This window comes from Pristiophorus japonicus, chromosome 10 (genome assembly GCF_044704955.1).
Source record: "Pristiophorus japonicus isolate sPriJap1 chromosome 10, sPriJap1.hap1, whole genome shotgun sequence".
NCBI lineage: Eukaryota > Metazoa > Chordata > Chondrichthyes > Pristiophoridae > Pristiophorus > Pristiophorus japonicus.
The window spans coordinates 190,284,130-190,301,629 of NC_091986.1; the positions used below are offsets into that span (position 1 = coordinate 190,284,130).

General features: G+C 40.9%; 1 protein-coding gene across 3 annotated transcripts in view; it reads right to left on the reverse strand.

Annotated features, from left to right (window-relative positions):
- alg8 (ALG8 alpha-1,3-glucosyltransferase) overlaps nucleotides 1–17,500 on the reverse strand; it is a 35,714-nt gene that overhangs the window by 11,618 nt on the left and 6,596 nt on the right. Inside the window, exons 1-9 of one of the 3 annotated variants that reach the window (XM_070891600.1) lie at nucleotides 15,378–15,466; nucleotides 13,808–13,886; nucleotides 8,797–8,990; nucleotides 6,326–6,435; nucleotides 5,565–5,632; nucleotides 5,188–5,314; nucleotides 3,473–3,573; nucleotides 495–615; nucleotides 62–201 (exon numbers count right to left, since the gene is read on the reverse strand). In XM_070891600.1, the coding sequence (XP_070747701.1) occupies nucleotides 62–201; nucleotides 495–615; nucleotides 3,473–3,573; nucleotides 5,188–5,314; nucleotides 5,565–5,632; nucleotides 6,326–6,435; nucleotides 8,797–8,990; nucleotides 13,808–13,886; nucleotides 15,378–15,466 (1,029 nt within the window). Of the gene's footprint in view, nucleotides 1–61; nucleotides 202–494; nucleotides 616–3,472; nucleotides 3,574–5,187; nucleotides 5,315–5,564; nucleotides 5,633–6,325; nucleotides 6,436–8,796; nucleotides 8,991–13,807; nucleotides 13,887–15,377; nucleotides 15,467–17,500 lie in introns of those variants that run through there. The other 2 variants (XM_070891601.1, XM_070891602.1) reach the window with 2 other exon arrangements.

Here is a 17,500-nt window from a genome sequence, read left to right on the forward strand (position 1 = left end):
AGTTATGGAGTTACATTTTATTGAACATGGAATTATTTGGAAAGCATGTGCCGGTACTGACCATTATTGAGACCAATGTACAGACCAACGTGGTGAATGCTGACACAGAAGGTAGGACAGCATGCTGGAACTCCTGCACTAAGCCTCCTGTCATTGATGCCTTTGAAATCTTGGCAGGATCCAACAGTTGTAACTTTACACCTGCAGCAGTAAATAAGAGTTATCTGTCAGCTATGTGAAACATTAGCTTTCGGTTTAATAACATTATTTAATGTGGCAGTTACAGAAATGGCACCAGCAGCTGGTGAGATAAATAACTCCGATCCGGTAAATATCACGACTATGAAAATATAGTTTCCTGGGTTATCAGCTTTCAACACTCAGATAAAGAATGAATTTCCACTTTTGTCAGCAAAAATCTCTTAAGAGGCCTTTGTGCTGAATGTTTTAGATGCCCATATATTAAATGTTCAATAAACTGAACTAGATCATACCAATGACAGACAGTACTTTGTCCACCACATTGTACAGAGCCCAGAAATTTGGGGCCCAATATGCATGACAGAGACCTCGCTTGAAGGGGAAAAGTCGTGCAAGCACCTGAGGCAGCTGACCCTGAGAAAGAAAGAAACATCAATTATTAAACAGCTTGGGGCATTTTGTATTCTTGCATCAGAATTTTCGACAGAAGTATATTTTTAAGTAAAGTCCTAATACATTTCTTAATGTTTGAAATGTTATAACTTATTTTAAATTACTTACTTTCAAATGAAACATGTGGATATTTCAAATATTTCAACAATAGCCCTGCATCCTCCTATCCATATAAATAATTCCATAATTATCCCATCAAAATTCATCTCTCATTATACAAGAAACACATCTTGCCATCAATCCCCCTATTAAAAACCAAATTGTTAAAAAAAGAATTATAACGAAAGCTATCATTCTTCAGGTTTTTTTGCTTTACATCTTCTCATTTATATAAAGTACCCCGTGTATTATACCTATCCCTACTTCCCAGCCAAATAAATCTGGAAACAATCTATCACCTAGGTATAAGATGCCCCATCAGTTATCACGGCTCCCCAAAAATGGGAAATCTAATTCTAATGTATACGGACAGTGTGGAAAACACAGAACCCAAGAGAAATGGGTGACAGATCAGAAGCTGAAGAGAGGCAACCAGTAACTGGAATATGCAAGTGACACTGGAGAGGCCATAATAGACATGACATTAGAAGTAATATTCACGTTATACAAGTGTCAGGCAATGACCATCTCCAAAAAGTGAGCTCATCACTTCCCCTTGACATTCAATGGCATTACCTTCGCCATCCTGGGGGTGGGGGTGGGGGTGAGGGGGCAGTCAGGGTCACCATTGACCAGAAACTCAACTGGAGCAGCTACATAAAGGCCATGGCTACTAGAGCAGGCCAGAGGCATGGTATTCTGCGGAGAGTGGCTCACCTCACCTCACAACTCCCCAAAGCCGCTCCACAAGGCACAAGTCAGAAGGGTGATGGAATACTTTCTACTTGCCATGATGGGTGCTTCTGCAACAACACTCAAGAAGCTCAACACCATCCAGGACAAAGCAGTTCGCTTGATCGGCATCCCATTCACTAGCTTAAATATCCACCCTCTCCACCACCGACATACCATGGCTGCAGTGTGTGCTATCTATAGGATGCACTGCAGCAAGATGCCAAAGCTCCTTTTGCAGCTCCTCCCAGACCCATGACTTCCACCACCTAGAAGGATAAGGGCAGCGGATGCATGGAAATACTATCACCTCCAAGTCCCCCTCCAATATCACACACCAGTTCAACTTGGACATGTATTGCCATTGCTTCATTGTCGTGGGTCAAAATGAACAGCAAAGGAGCTGAATTCACATCAGTAAAGATACAGCTATTAATCACCATTGTTTCAGCAATATTATTACAATTGCTCTCAAGATCTCACATTGTCCAATTCAGTAGCTCCTTCAAGCCACTTCTTTCTGATGACATCATCAACATAAGACATAGGAGCAGAAGTAGGCCATTCGGCCCCTCGAGCCTGCTCAGTCATTCAATAAGATCATGGCTGTTCTGACCTTGGCCTCAACTGCACGTCACTGCCCGCTCCCCATAAACCCTCGACTCCCTTATCGTTCAAAAATCTGTCTATCTCCACCTTAAATATATTCAATGACCCATCCTCCACAGCTCTCTGGGGTAGAGAATTCCAAAGATTCACGACGCTCAGAGAAGAAGTTCTTACTCATCTCTGTTTTAAATGGGCGACCCCTTACTCTGAGACTATGCCCCCTAGTTCTAGATTCCCCCCACGAGGGGAAAAATCCTCTCTGCATCTACTCTGTCATGCCCCCTCATAATCTTATGTTTCAATAAGATCACCTCTCAGTCTTCTAAACTCCAACCTGCTCAAACTTTCTTCATAAGACAACCGCTTCATCTCAGGAATCAACCTAGTGAACCTTCTCTGAACTGCCTCCAATGCAAGTATATCCCCTCCTTAAATAAGGAGACCAAGTCTGTATGCAGTACTCCAGGTGTGGTCTCACCAATACACTGTACATTTGTAGCAAGACTTTCCTACTCTTACACTTAGACAATGTCAGCATGCCAAAGCTTTCAATTGTAATTTGCAATTTAAATGTGTGCCCTGTTGAAATATGGGTATGCATAAGCTGTGAGGATATACGACTGCTTGGCATGCGTGAGCAATAAATGTGTAACAGGCTGACATGCAACACTTTGTGCCTAAACTTCTCAGGTCATCTATCTTCTACATGATGCTGTTAGGTAATCTTACCTTGCTAGGTTCCTGAAAGTATGGTGTTTTCTCCCACCTGTATTCCCAAGACGTGCAGGTAATGTACACAGCCTTCAACATAGCTGCTACCTCTTCCCACGCAGAATTTGCTGCTGCCTTTGGAGAGGGTGTCTTCTAGTGCCAAATAAAGTGACCTTCCTGTACTCACTTCATACAGTGGCGAGTCAACTTCACCCATCCATGATAGTGAATCCGCTGCTGTGCCCTCTACCACTTGCTCAAAGACTCCACTTAGTATCGCCCCTCGACTTTTATCTTCCAGTTTCTTTCCCCACACATAGCCTTCAGAAAGGCCAGTCATTTTTACCCCCATACGCAGCCACTTATCTTTAAGTGACTGCATCCTTATAAATTTTTTCAGCAGCCCTTTAAGAGTTGCTCCAGGTATCCCCCAATACATCAAGCATGCTTTCTGCTGTTGGGCTAATGTCGCAGGGAACATATTACAAATATGATAATGAGTTGACATCAGAGACTTCTGGCACTGTGACAAAACTGCACAATTGTCCCCATATTAAAATTCTGTGCTCAATAGGAATCAGAGTACATCAAAATTACATCTCAAATGTAGTAAAATATAAAGTACAGAATACAGTACTTTAAATTCATTTATCAAACTCATCTTTACCATGGCAATGAAGGGCCCAAATGAAACAGCAAAAACAGAACAGACTATAAATCCCAAGGCAAAAAGACGGGAACTGAAGCTCCTCCACTGGATAGATCCATCTTAAAAATAAACACAAAAAGCAATAATGACTATCTACAATATTACAAAAGAAAATATTTCATTAATTACAAGCCAGGCAGTGACAAAATTAAATGACATGACATTTTAAAATTCCAAAAAGGTAATATTCACCATCAATACCCCTTAAAAAAAATCAGATAGTTCCAACATGTAATTAAATTTCCTTTCTTCTATCAATTTCAGTTGATTTTTTTTTAATTACTTTTATATAAACGCGGAGTGTTGACACTGGGGTAGTTAGTTTGAATAGGCTACCATGACTGAATGTGAATTATCAAAAAAGTTTAACGATTAATGCTTAACACAAAAAGAAACTCTGAAGAGATTAGCAGAACAAGTTTACTCATCCTCTTTATTCTTAACTGGAATATTAAGGTTAGGAAAAATTACGTTATAGTAATAAAGCCATTCTTGACTTTTGAGGAGCTTCATTACAGCAGTATTATTGGTCAGCAAATTTGTAAAAAGAGGCAACAAACTCAGAATTAGTACTAGAAGTATAAAGGAGAGAGAGTCGAAATAATATTTTCATACAAAAAGTGATGAGGATCTAGAATGCTTTACTGCAAGTGACTATTGAGGTTGAGGCAATCAGAACATTTAAGGGAGAATTAGATAAACACTTGAGGAAAAATATTTGTGCTGAAATTTCGGGTTATGTTTCTTTCAACTGTGGTGTCAGGTTGTATGAGCTGAAAACAAGCAAAACTGGCTTCCTCAGACAGAGAGCAATTTTGATAAAACTCTACTTTAAAAAAAATGAGCGCGCAAGAATGAATGAGATTTCTGGAACACAAAATGAAAAACCTAGCTTATAGAAACATAGAAAATAGGTGCAGGAGTAGGCCATTCGGCCCTTCGAGCATGGCTGATCATGCAACTTCAGTACCCCATTCCTGCTTTCTCTCCATACCCCTTGATCCCTTTAGCCGTAAGGGTCACATCTAACTCCCTTTTGAATATATCCAATGAACTGGCATCAACAACTTTCGGTGGCAGAGAATTCCACAGGTTCACAATTCTCTGAGTGAAGAAGTTTCTCCTCATCTCGGTCCTAAATCCTACCCCTTATCCTTAGACTGTGACCCCTACAAAAGAAGCAGAATGATTTTAAAAAGATTTAGCAATACAGATTCAGCAAGTACATTTACCTTTCTGGATGATCAAAAAGACGATTTCTGTAAAATTTCTAATTATAATTAACTGCTCTCTGAAGTGACCTAGCAAGTCACTCCGGTTTATCAAACTGCTATACCGCCTTCGCAGGGTAACTAGTGGAGACAGAAACCCTGGAATCTTTTAAGAAACAATTGGATGCTGCAATGGAGGGACTTTGGGATCATTTTGAATGGGTGAACTAAGATTGACTTCCTCTTCCATAATTATCTTGGTCATTTCACAAAGAACACATCTCTTAATATCATTTTCTACTCCACTCTCCTTGCTATTTTTACATTTTTTCATCCCTCTTCAGCTCTCCCTGGCACCAATCCCCGTAATTGCTCCCTGCTTTTCACTTCACAATTGAAAATCTACTAAAAAACTAAACTAAGTTGTATCTTATCACAAATTGTAAAAAAGAAGTTCAGTACCTAGTTTGTTCTCAGTGAAGCAGTATGAACGTAGCAGGTAAATACCATAGGCAGGAGCCACATAAAGAAAAATGTGCTTAAAGTTCAGCAGGACTGCAAAGAGTAAAGCGCTTTCCAAATGTCTGCCCTGCAATAAAATCAAATTACATTACATAAGATTACATAGGATTTAGGACACAGAAACAGGCCATTCCGCCCAACCAGTCCATACCGGAAATATTTCCAGTATTGTAGTACTGAAGCCTTTTTATTGTTTTCCAACATTATGGAGTGTTAAATCTGTTCATATTTCTGTGATTGATGTATACCATGAGCAAGCACTGAAGGGAATCGCATTCAATTATTTATTAGTTGTTATACTGAATTTCCCACATTACCTGAAACATCCTTGCAATGGAAAGAAGCATCAAACCAAATAAGAAGCCATTGTACTGAAAGTGAATATCTAAGTTTGAATTAAGGAATGATACTTTGCATGTGTATGTGTGAGAGAAAGAGAGAAACACACAAGTTTAAAAAAAATAAAGGCAACATTTCCTCTTTCTCTGTTCTCCCCAAATCACGCACCATCCAAATCGGAGAAAGGAAACCTGCTCTTCGGCCTCTACGAACGTCATTCAGGGCGAATCTTCCTCTAAACTGTGATCCTGCAGAAATCACCTTCCCAAAGTGGCTTCCAATCAGGAACCCAGCAGTATCCGGGATTCTAGTCAAGTCACAATGTCCCATCATTCCATGGCGCCACATACGATGCTATTAGTCAAGATACCATTAAAAATATTCACAATTACTTTGTTAAACGAATCAAAATTACACAAAAAATAAAGACAAATAACCATCATGTAGTTGCTACTAAAATATACTCATTTTTACTATCACCAGCAATAGTGTGATAGTTATGATTTTAAATCATAAATTTCACCAATAAATAAACCCAGTCTCTACCATCATAGAATAGACTAAAGTATTATAAATCAATATAAGTTAAAGCACGTCATATTCGCTGACTAAAACTAGCCAGGAACAACAGTAATATTTTGTCATGGGGTGGAAAATGAAGCCACACTTAAGGCATTAGAATCTATAAAATATTACCCAGTAGTTGTTTAAAAAGATGTACTTTATAATGCAAGGATACGATCAACTATCAATAATCCAAAGTTCCAAAGTAACAGCACTGCAAGTATAAAAGCTGGTCTCTCCATTATTTCCTTTGATTCCTTTGTTCTGTTTACACACTTACAACACCTTTAAAATAGTACAAATAAAAATATGCTTATTGATTATACATTTTCCATTTTTCTTCTACCCCCGAGAACGAGATAGCGCAGTGGTTAAAGACACACCATTCACTTTTAGGATCCTGTGTTGAATTGCTTTCTAACTGCAGTTATTGTGCAGACAGCGAAAGTGATGGAAGCAAATAGCAAGGGGGGGAGATTTTCTTTTGCACATTTTGCAGTCCTATGTAACGCAGGAGCACCATAACAATATATTCTAAATGTGATGTTTCTAAACAATAAAACAGCTTGTAATGTTGATTACCAGCCACTATAAGTTGCTGATTTTCTTTCCACTAAACTATAAAGAGTCTCTGGCTACAATAGGAAAAATGATACAAAACACTTCGATAGGGGATTTTGTTTTGGGTTGCATGTCAAAATGGCAATGCCTTTTGCTAATGTAATTTTAAACGGGTCACCTACAGTTAATTTCAATGATGCCCATGTAATGTCATTCAAAATATTTAAAACATGAGAATCAAGATGGAAATTGTTAGCAGGGCTGAACAGAAAGGCTTGCTGCTAATGCAACTTTTAAAAACAAATATTATAAATACATTTTTACGGGTGAGAATATATCAGTTAATGTACATGGTATTTTTCACCTTTTCTATTGACCTCCCTATGGTCGTGCACCACTCTCAGGTAAGAGGGATGGCAACCAGCTCTCAATCTTCCAACAACTATATTCTTTAGCTGGCTACATGAAAACTACACAGGGTGGGAAATGCCTGGGCTCTACCCAGTATCCTCGTTAACAGCATAACTGTGACTGGTAATTCAAAATAGTGGAGGATCATTATTAAATAGCATTTTAAACAATGATCGCTGATTAGTCCTATGTTGATAGCCAATTGCACTATTCCCATCCACATTCCCATGACATAGGAGGGTCAGGATGAAATTCACATTTCTCATCGCTAAGAGCCATTTTATCTTTTGTTCACTTTCTCTTTCAAAGCACACAGCCAAATACCAAAAGAACGCTCCCGACTGAGGTATAATAAATGAGTTGGAATGCAATTCTTTGCAAGCTGACCCAACAACTTTGTTTGAAAGTTGAGCAGACACATGGCTGGCTGGCTGATCTGACGTGATTATAAAAAAATTTAAATGAGAGCTTCTCCAATGGCTTAGCAGTGAATGCATTGCCCAGTGTGATACTGAGCCATGCAGGCCAGGACGGTTCCAAAGTTCAATCCCATATATGCGGAGTTAGCTGGTCTCAGCCTGGGCAGTGGTAGGAGTATTGCAATCTCTGGGCTGATCCCTGCTAGAAAGTGCACATGTGGACATCAGATGAAAGCACAACTTATATTAACATCGTGCCCTTAACGTAGTAAAATATCCCAAGGCGCTCCACAGGAGTGTTATAAAACAAAATTTGACACCAAGCCACATAAGGAGATATTAGGACAGAGCTTGGTCAAACAGTTAGGTTTTAAGGAGTGTCTTAAATGAGGAAACAGAGGTAGCGAGGTGGAGAGGTTTAGGGAGGGAATTCCAGACCTTAGGGCCTAGGCATCTGAAGGCACGGCCACCAATGGTTGAGCAATTTAAATCGGGGATGCTCAAGAGACCTGAATTAGAGGAGCGCAGATATCTCGAGAATGGGGCTGGAGGAGATTACAGAGATAGGGAGGGGCAAGGCCATGGAAGGATTTGAAAGCAAGAATGAGAATTTTAAAATTGAGGCGTTGCTTAACCAGGAGCTAATGTAGGTCAGCGAGCACATGGGTGGTGGGCGAACGAGACTTGATGCGAGTTAGGACCCGGGCAGCTGAGTTTTGGGCAATCTCAAGTTTACGTAGGATTGAACAGGAGAAGCCAGCCAGGAGTGCATTGGAATAGTCAAGTCTAGAGATAATAAAGGCAAGGATAAGGGTTTCAGCAGCAGATGAGCTGAGGCGGTGGCAGAGACAGGCGATGTTACAGAGGTGGAAATAGGCGGTCTTAGTTGAGGACACAATTGGGCTTTACTAAGATTAAGAAACTCTCTTCCATGGCTGAAGAGACTACTGACACAAAAGATGAAGAATGGCCACTTTACATGGTATCAGAAGACTGCCAGTAACCTTGCAACCATACTTCCAAAAGTGTCAGCACCTTCAGTAGAGGATGGAAAAATATATATTTTTTTTAAATCAGCACTTTGAGCATTTAGTGATCCTTCATTTCTCAGAGCTGGTGGTTTTACAAATACTTTTGATGATTACTGATGCTTAACTTTTCAAATTGGAAAGTAAATATTTACATACTTGTTATACAGCTAATAAAGAACTCGCACATTTTAAAAATAAATATAAAAGATAATATTAAGACATACTCTGTCACTCCATAAATAAATACTATGTCCACGAGGATGACTGAAAGTCGTTGAAATAGGATTGTTGCATTACTGGCATAATTAAGATTCTGAACAACCAGCATTTCCTTATCGAAATATTGCGCAACGAGGGAGAGTAGGTATTCAAACCACGCAAAAAATGGTGGATAGTCCAAAGTCCATTCTGAAGTCGCCTAGATTTGGGGGGCAGAAGGATGAGGAGTAATAGAGAGAGAAAATAAAATAAAAATTATACACTGTATTTTATTTAATTATATACATTTACAATTCAGCATTTAGTATCAATTAAAAGATGACATTTATTTAAGTCAAGTAAATATCATGACATATACCTCATTTAGTGAACTTTGGTCCAATGACTATTCTTGCTGATGGCTATTACAATAAGTGGTCTTATTCAATTATATAACTAACATGGTGAAGCAGAATTAAAGGACAGGGGTTAATTGGGCCAGGACGAGCAAAAGCAATTCAGTTATCATTTTAAAGACATATTTTGTCCTTAATTTTATAAAATACATTGTTTTATATTATCTATTTAATATATTAAAAATCTTACATCTGCACATACTTGACCCATTATACATTCCTATGGCCACATTTAAAATGGAAACTATTTATGTAAACTTGTCATGCTGTAATTACTCCCTCCTGCCAGTGGTGACACTACAATGCCTTTATTTGTGTCATCTCTACTGTCGAGAAACTCCTGTGCTCCAACTCTAGTTCGCTGCCTCCCAAACCATTAGTACCTTTTTCTATTTAACTGTAGTCTATTTTAATATCAGAGTATTGGATAAAAATAAGTACAGAATGCAGAAGCTTTAAAATGGGGGCTGAATTACATCTACACCCTCTACCCCTGCTTCAACTGAAAACTACATTTGATTAAGGAACCAGGCATATTTAAACATTAAAAATAATCCAGGCTTTACCCAATCTGAAACTGTACAATGTTTTGCTCTAACTGCACCTCGGGTACTATATCTAGATTGATCACGTAAACACGTCAGACAATAAAGCCCTGGAGTTGTTGCACAGAGAAGGGAAAAGACAGATCCCTAGAATCAGTGGACCGAGTTATAAAGAAATAATTAACAAATTTGAACATTTCAGCCTTGATAAAGGAGGCATAAAAGCGGCTTCTAAATTAATAAATGGGATAGGAGCAGTAAATCCAGGACACTACATCAAGTTCAACTGTGACGGTAGGGTAAAGGACACAGGTCTAAGCCAACAAAAAGGCAAATTTGGGACTGAAGCTTTTACACAAAAAGCTTCACTTTGTGGAGAAAAAAAAAGAATCTGGAAACATTTAAGAAACAATTGGATGCTATGATAGAAACATAGAAATGAAGTGCAGGAGTAGGTCATTCGGCCCTTCGAGCCTGCACCACCATTCAATAAGATCATGGCTGATCATTCACCACAGTACCCCCTTCCTGCTTTCTCTCCATACCCCTTGATCCCTTTAGCCATAAGGGCCGTATCTAACTCCCTCTTGAATATATCCAATGAACTGGCATCAACAACTCTCTGCGGCAGGGAATTCCACAGGTTAACAACTCTCTGAGTGAAGAAGTTTCTCCTCATCTCAGTCCTAAATGGCCTACCCCTTATCCTAAGACTGTGTCCCCTGGTTCTGGACTTCCCCATCATCGGGAACATTCTTCCCGCATCTAACCTGTCCAGTCCCGTCAGAATTTTATGTTTCTATGAGATCCCCCTCCTCATCCTTCTAAACTCCAGTGAATACAGGCCCAGTCGATCCAATCTCTCCTCATATGTCAGTTCTGCCATCCTGGGAATCTGTCTGGTGAACCTTCACTGCACTCCCTCAATAGCAAGAACTTCCTTTCTCAGATTAGGAGACCAAAACTGAACACAATATTCCAGGTGAGGCCTCACTAAGGCCCTGTACAACTGCAGTACGACCTCCCTGCTCCTATACTCAAATCCCCTAGCTATGAAGGCCAATAAACCATTTATCTTCTTCACCACCTGCTGTACCTGCATGCCAACTTTCAATGACTGATGTACCATGACACCCAGGTCTCCTTGCACCTCCTCTTTTTTAAATCTGCCACCATTCAGATAATATTCAGCCTTCGTGTTTTTGTCACCAAAGTGGATAACCTCACATTTATCCACATTATACTGCATCTGCCACGCGTTTGCCCACTCATCTCACCTGTCCAAATCACCATGCAGCCTTTTGGCGTCCTCCTCACAGCTCACACCACCACCCAGTTTAGTGTCATCTGTAAACTTGGAGATACTACACTCAATTCCCTCATCCAAATCATTAATGTATATTGTAAAGAGCCGGGGTCCCAGCACGGAGCCCTACAGCACCCCACTAATCACTGCTTGCCATTCTGAAAAGGACACGTTTATCCCGACTCTGCTTCCTGTCTGCCAACCAGTTCTCTATCCATGTCAGTACATTAACCCCAATACCATGTGCTTTAATTTTGCACACCAATCTCTTGTGTGAGACCTTGTCAAAAGCCTTTTGAAAGTCCAAATATACCACATCCACTGGTTCTCCCTTGTCCACTCTATCAGTTACATCCTTACAAAATTCTAGAAGATTTGTCAAGCAGGACTTCCCTTTCAATAAATCCATGCTGACTTGGACTGATCCCGTCACTGCTTTCCAAATGTGCTGCTATTTCATCTTTAATAATTGATTCCAACATTTTCCCCACTACTGATGTCTGGCTAACCGGTCTATAATTACCTGTTTTCTCTCTCCCTCCTTTCTTAAAATGTGGTGTTACATTAGCTACCCTCCAGTCCATAGGAACCAATCCAGAGTCGATAGACTGCTGGAAAATAATCACCAATGCATCCACTATTTCTAGGGCCACTTCCTTAAGTACTCTGGGATGCAGACTATCAGGCCCCCGTGGATTTATCGGTCTTCATAAGAACATAAGAATTAGGAACAGGAGTAGGCCATCTAGCCCCTCGAGCCTGCTCCGCCATTCAATAAGATCATGGCTGATCTGGTCGTGGACTCAGCTCCACTTATCCGCCCTCTCCCTGTAACCCTTAATTCCCTTATTGCTTAAAAATCTATCTATCTTTGACTTGAAAACATTCAATGAGCCAGCCTCAACTGCTTCCTTGGGCAGAGAATTCCACAGATTCACAACCCTCTGGGAGAAGAAATTTTTTCTCAACTCGGTTTTAAATTGGCTCCTCCGTATTTTGAGGCTGTGTCCCCTAGTTCTAGTCTCCCCCACCAATGGAAACAACCTCTCTGCCTCTATCTTGTCTATCCCTTTCATGATTTTAAATGTTTCTATAAGATCACCCCTCATCCTTCTGAACTCCAAGGAGTAAAGACCCAGTCTACTCAATCTATCATCATAAGTTAACCCCCTCATTTCTCGAATCAGCCTAGTGAATCGTCTCTGTACCCCTTCCAAAGCTAGTATATCCTTGCTTAAGTAAGGTGACCAAAACTACATGCAGTACTCCAGGTGCGGCCTTACCAATACCTTATACAGTTGCAGCAACACCTCCCTGCTTTTGTACTCCGTCCCTTTCGCAATGAAGGCCAACATTCCATTTGCCTTCCTGATTACCTGCTGCACCTGCAAACTAACCTTTTGGGATTTTACGTTTTAAAGTTTAATTTGTTTTAATTGCCGGTGCTTTTAGTGTCCCCCTCTCCTTTTATAGGGGGCACTGGAGGAAAAAAATTTGATTTTAGTGCCCAAAAAAAAAACAAAAAAATAAGAAAAACACAAAAAAAACCACAAAAAAAGAAAAAAACCCCACAAAAATGAAAAAAAAAGGGCCTTGTAAATGTCTGGTGTGTCATCCAGGTCGGGTGGCACGGTTTAATGTTTTATGTTTTTCAGATAAACTCCAAAAAGAGTTTCATGCACAAGGACCCCCAGGTCCCTCTGCACCACAGCATGTTGTAATTTCTCCCCATTCAAATAGTATTCCCTTTTACTGTTTTTTTTCCCCAAGGTGGATGACCTCACACTTTCCGACATTGTATTCCATCTGCCAAACCTTAGCCCATTCGCTTAACCTATCCAAATCTCCTTGTAGCCTCTGAGTCCTCTACACAACCCGCTTTCCCACTAATCTTAGTGTCATCTGCAAATTTTGTTGCACTACACTCTGTCCCCTCTTCTAGGTCACCTATGTATATTGTAAACAGTTGTGGTCCCAGCACTGATCCCTGCGGCACACCACTAACCACTGACTTCCAACCGGAAAATAACCCATTTATCCCGACTCTCTGCTTTCTGTTCGCCAGCCAATTCTCTATCCATGCTAATACATTTCCTCTGACTCCGCGTACCTTTATCTTCTGCAGTAATCTTTTGTGTGGCACCTTATCGAATGCCTTTTGGAAATCTAAATACACCACATCCATCGGTACACCTCTATCCACCATGCTCGTTATATCCTCAAAGAATTCCAGTAAGTTAGTTAAACATAATTTCCCTTTCATGAATTCATGCTGCGTCTGCTTGATTGCACTATTCCTATCCAGATGTCCCGCTATTTCTTCCTTAATGATAGTTTCAAGCATTTTCCCCACTACAGATGTTAAACTAACCGGCCTATAGTTACCTGCCTTTTGCCTGCCCCCTTTTTTAAACAGAGGCGTTACATTAGCTGCTCTCTAATCCGCTGGTACCTCCCCAGAGTCTAGAGAATTTTGGTAGATTATAACATCAATTTCCTTCAATCCCATCAATTTCCCTAACACAATTTCCCGCCTAATAAGGATTTCCTTCAGTTCCTCCTTCTCACTAGACCCTCGGTCCCCTAGTATTTCCGGAAGGTTATGATGCGTAGGACTGTAGGTGTTCCGAATATATCAAATAAAATGGGATGAATGGTCTTCGTCATCCATATCCTGACTGAAAGGACATGACAGGAATGACTAAATTATCACAGGACATAGCACACCTTCACATATCATGAAAGCTACCCTGAAATAGTAAAGACTTACTTCATAATACCACTGTGAAACAGGAAAACTGTGAGTAATTGCCAGCCAGTTTCTGTGGACTTCAAAGTCTGTTGAATGACTACAAGTGAAATAATTAAATAATAACTAAGCATTTCATGCAAATAGATCAATGATGTACATTTCCCAAATAAGACAGTTGAAATGATAAATACACAATCAATGATCATTTTGCTTTATGGTCAGACGCTTTGCTGCAGAACACATGCACATCAATTAAATGAACTATAAGTACTAAAAATACTCAATTTAATCAGTAACACTACTGCATTTCCAACAAATGGAGCACAAAGTTACAAACAGGCCTATTTCACACTTGATTTAGAGTGATATTCAGTCATTTTTGTTTAAAGATGCAACCTTTCATTCCACTGTGATGACTTGCTGGGTAAATGTACCCAGCAGAGTGATATTGAGTCATATAAACCATGAAAGTACAGTTTTGACTAGCAGTTTGTACCAAGTAGGGTCTTTCTGGATGTATGCATTAGATGGCCTTCCTCATCTTTAAGAATCTTGTGATGTGATCTCAGCCTGGGTAGCAATAGAGGAATACAATTGGCCATAGAGCCCCCCAGCTAGGGAAGGGGAAAAAAACAATCCTAATCAATGTCCAGTGGCAAGGAAAGTGTCTGCATGTGTGGTCAGGATTGGGCAAAGCAGTCATCCCATCACTCTCTTCCCTCTCCCCCAACAGTAATGTCAGTTGTGGCTCAGTGGGTGGCATTCTTGCCTCGGAGTCAGAAAGTTGGGGGTTCAAGTCCCACTCCAGAGACTTGAGCACAAAAATCTAGGCTGACACTCCAGTGCAGTACTGATGGAGTGCTGCACTGTCAGAGGTGCCATCTTTCAGATGAGATGTTAAAGCAAGGCCCCGTCTGCTCTGTCAGGTGGACATAAAAGATGCCATGGCACTATTTAGAAGAACACGGGAGTTAACCCTGGCCAACATCACTAAAACAGATTATCTGGTCATTATCACAGTTGCTGTTTGTGGGAGCTTGCTGTACACCAATTAGCTGCCGCATTTCCTACATTACAACAGCGACTACACTTCAAAAAGTACTTCATTGGCTGTAAAGTGCTTTGGAGTGTCCGGTGGTCATGAAAGGCGCTATATAAATGCAAGTCTTTTAATCATCCATAGGCACATTCAAGAAAGCTCATTTGGGCAAAGCACTGGAGGGTCCCCATTGGCCGTGTCACTGTATCCCTGCACTCAACCGCTCCTGGAAAGGGCAGAGAACTAGAAAAAAGATCAGATTTGTAATCTGATGGGGACAACGAAGGAACATTATAGCATGGATTTCTGAAAACGTCTGACAGTTGATCTGAGCGTTAAGAGATTAACCCTTAAAACATTTTACTCCGTTTGCAGTAACATTCGGCGAAAGTCCCATTAAAAGCAACAGAACATTTGGCCCTGAAACTGCGGTCGCAGCATCTCCAGGCCCCTCTCCTCTCCTCCCCCGGACCGTGCGTGTGGCGAAAATTCATACTTTCAAACAAAACCAGCTTAAGGATAAAGCCCCGGGCCCGAGGCAGCTCTTACTAAGCAGGGATCAGCAGACACTTTAACAGGGTCACACCGACAACGAGCGGCGCCAACCAGCTCCAACTGCTCACACTGGGCGCCTCCATTGCTGTTTCACACAACTTTATTCAAACTCACAGTTCAGCTGCAACGAGCAAAGCTACTCACTGAGTGAGTGCAAGTAAAGGCAACTTCCTGCTCGACTCCTTATTTCTTTTCATTCAAATCACACAACTTTATGTGAGCCTGTTACTTTTCCCTATGGAATGTTTTATTGCGTTTACTTCAAAGAAAGGTTTAAAATAAAAAAAGTTTTTCTGCTAAAAGTTTTATTATACACCACATGGTATTCTCTTACAGAGGCCAGTGAAATAAAAACTGGTACAAATGAGTAGGTCAGAACTGATGATTCGCAAGTGGTAGCTTGAATCCTGTTGCTGTCTCTCATGCCAATGACATCAGCCTCAGTTGCCATGTAACCAAATTATCCAAAAATAAACAAGGTTCAAAATGGTTATATTTTCTTATTCCCAGGATCGTAGCTTAGCTTGGGGTGCAACTCAAAGGATCTTAGCAACCCTCTAGTACCCGAATCAAATAATCACGCTTCATGAGTGTCAAAGCATTTGACTGAGGGTGGTGGGGGTCTGGAACTCACTGCCTGAAAGGGTGGTAGAGGCAGAAACGTTCATCACATTTAAAAAATGCTTGGATGTGTACTTGAATTGGGGGATTTGGGGGTAGTGTGCTGACATGGATGGAGAACTGGTTGGCAGACAGGAAGCAAAGAGTAGGAGTAAATGGGTACTTTTCAGAACGGCAGGCAGTGACTAGTGGGGTACCGCAAGGTTCTGTGCTGGGGCCCCAGCTGTTTACATTGTACATTAATGATTTAGACGAGGGGATTAAATGTAGTATCTCCAAATTTTCGGATGACACTAAGTTGGGTGGCAGTGTGAGCTGCGAGGAGGATGCTATGAGGCTGCAGAATGACTTGGATAGGTTAGGTGAGTGGGCAAATGCATGGCAGATGAAGTATAATGTGGATAAATGTGAGGTTATCCACTTTGGTGGTAAAAACAGAGAGACAGACTATTATCTGAATGGTGACAGATTAGGAAAAGGGGAGGTGCAACGAGACATGGGTGTCATGGTACATCAGTCATTGAAGATTGGCATGCAAGTACAGCAGGCGGTTAAGAAAGCAAATGGCATGTTGGCGAGGGGATTTGAGTACAGGGGCAAGGAGGTGTTACTACAGTTGTACATGGCCTTGGTGAGGCCACACCTGGAGTATTGTGTACAGTTTTGGTCTCCTAACTTGAGGAAGGACATTCTTGCTATTGAGGGAGTGCAGCGAAGGTTCACCAGACTGATTCCTGGGATGGCGGGACTGACATATCAAGAAAGACTGGATCAACTGGGCTTGTATTCACTGGAGTTCAGAAGAATGAGAGGGGATCTCATAGAAACGTTTAAAATTCTGACGGGTTTAGACAGGTTAGATACAGCAAGAATGTTCCCAATGTTGGGGAAGTCCAGAACCAGGGGTCACAGTCTAAGGATAAGGGGTAAGCCATTTAGGACCGAGATAAGGAGAAACTTCTTCACCCAGAGAGTGGTGAACCTGTCGAATTCTCCACCACAGAAAGTTGTTGAGGCCAATTCACTAAATATATTCAAAAAGGAGTTCGATGTAGTCCTTACTACTAGGGGGATCATGGTGAGAAAGCAGGAATGGGGTACTGAAGTTGCATGTTCAGCCATGAACTCATTGAATGGCGGTGCAGGCTCGAAGGGCCGAATGGCCTACTCCTGCACTATTTTCTATGTTTCTATGAAGTGCTATAATCTACAAGGCTACAGATCAAGAGCTGGAAAGTGGGATTTGGCTGGATAGCTCTTTTCCAGCTGGCACAGACACGATGGGCTGAATGGCCTGCTTTTGTGCTGCAAATTATTATGATTGTATGAACTAGGTTGGGAGGAAATCAAGAGATCAGGTGTTGGATCACATGGAGGAGTTGTGTCTGATGGGAGGTGGGAGGGAAAATGGAAAAAATAACTTTTGAGAGAAAGGATCAATGATGTTGAAAGCAGTAGGCCAACAGAAGACTAAGGCAGATGGTGTTAGTTTTGGA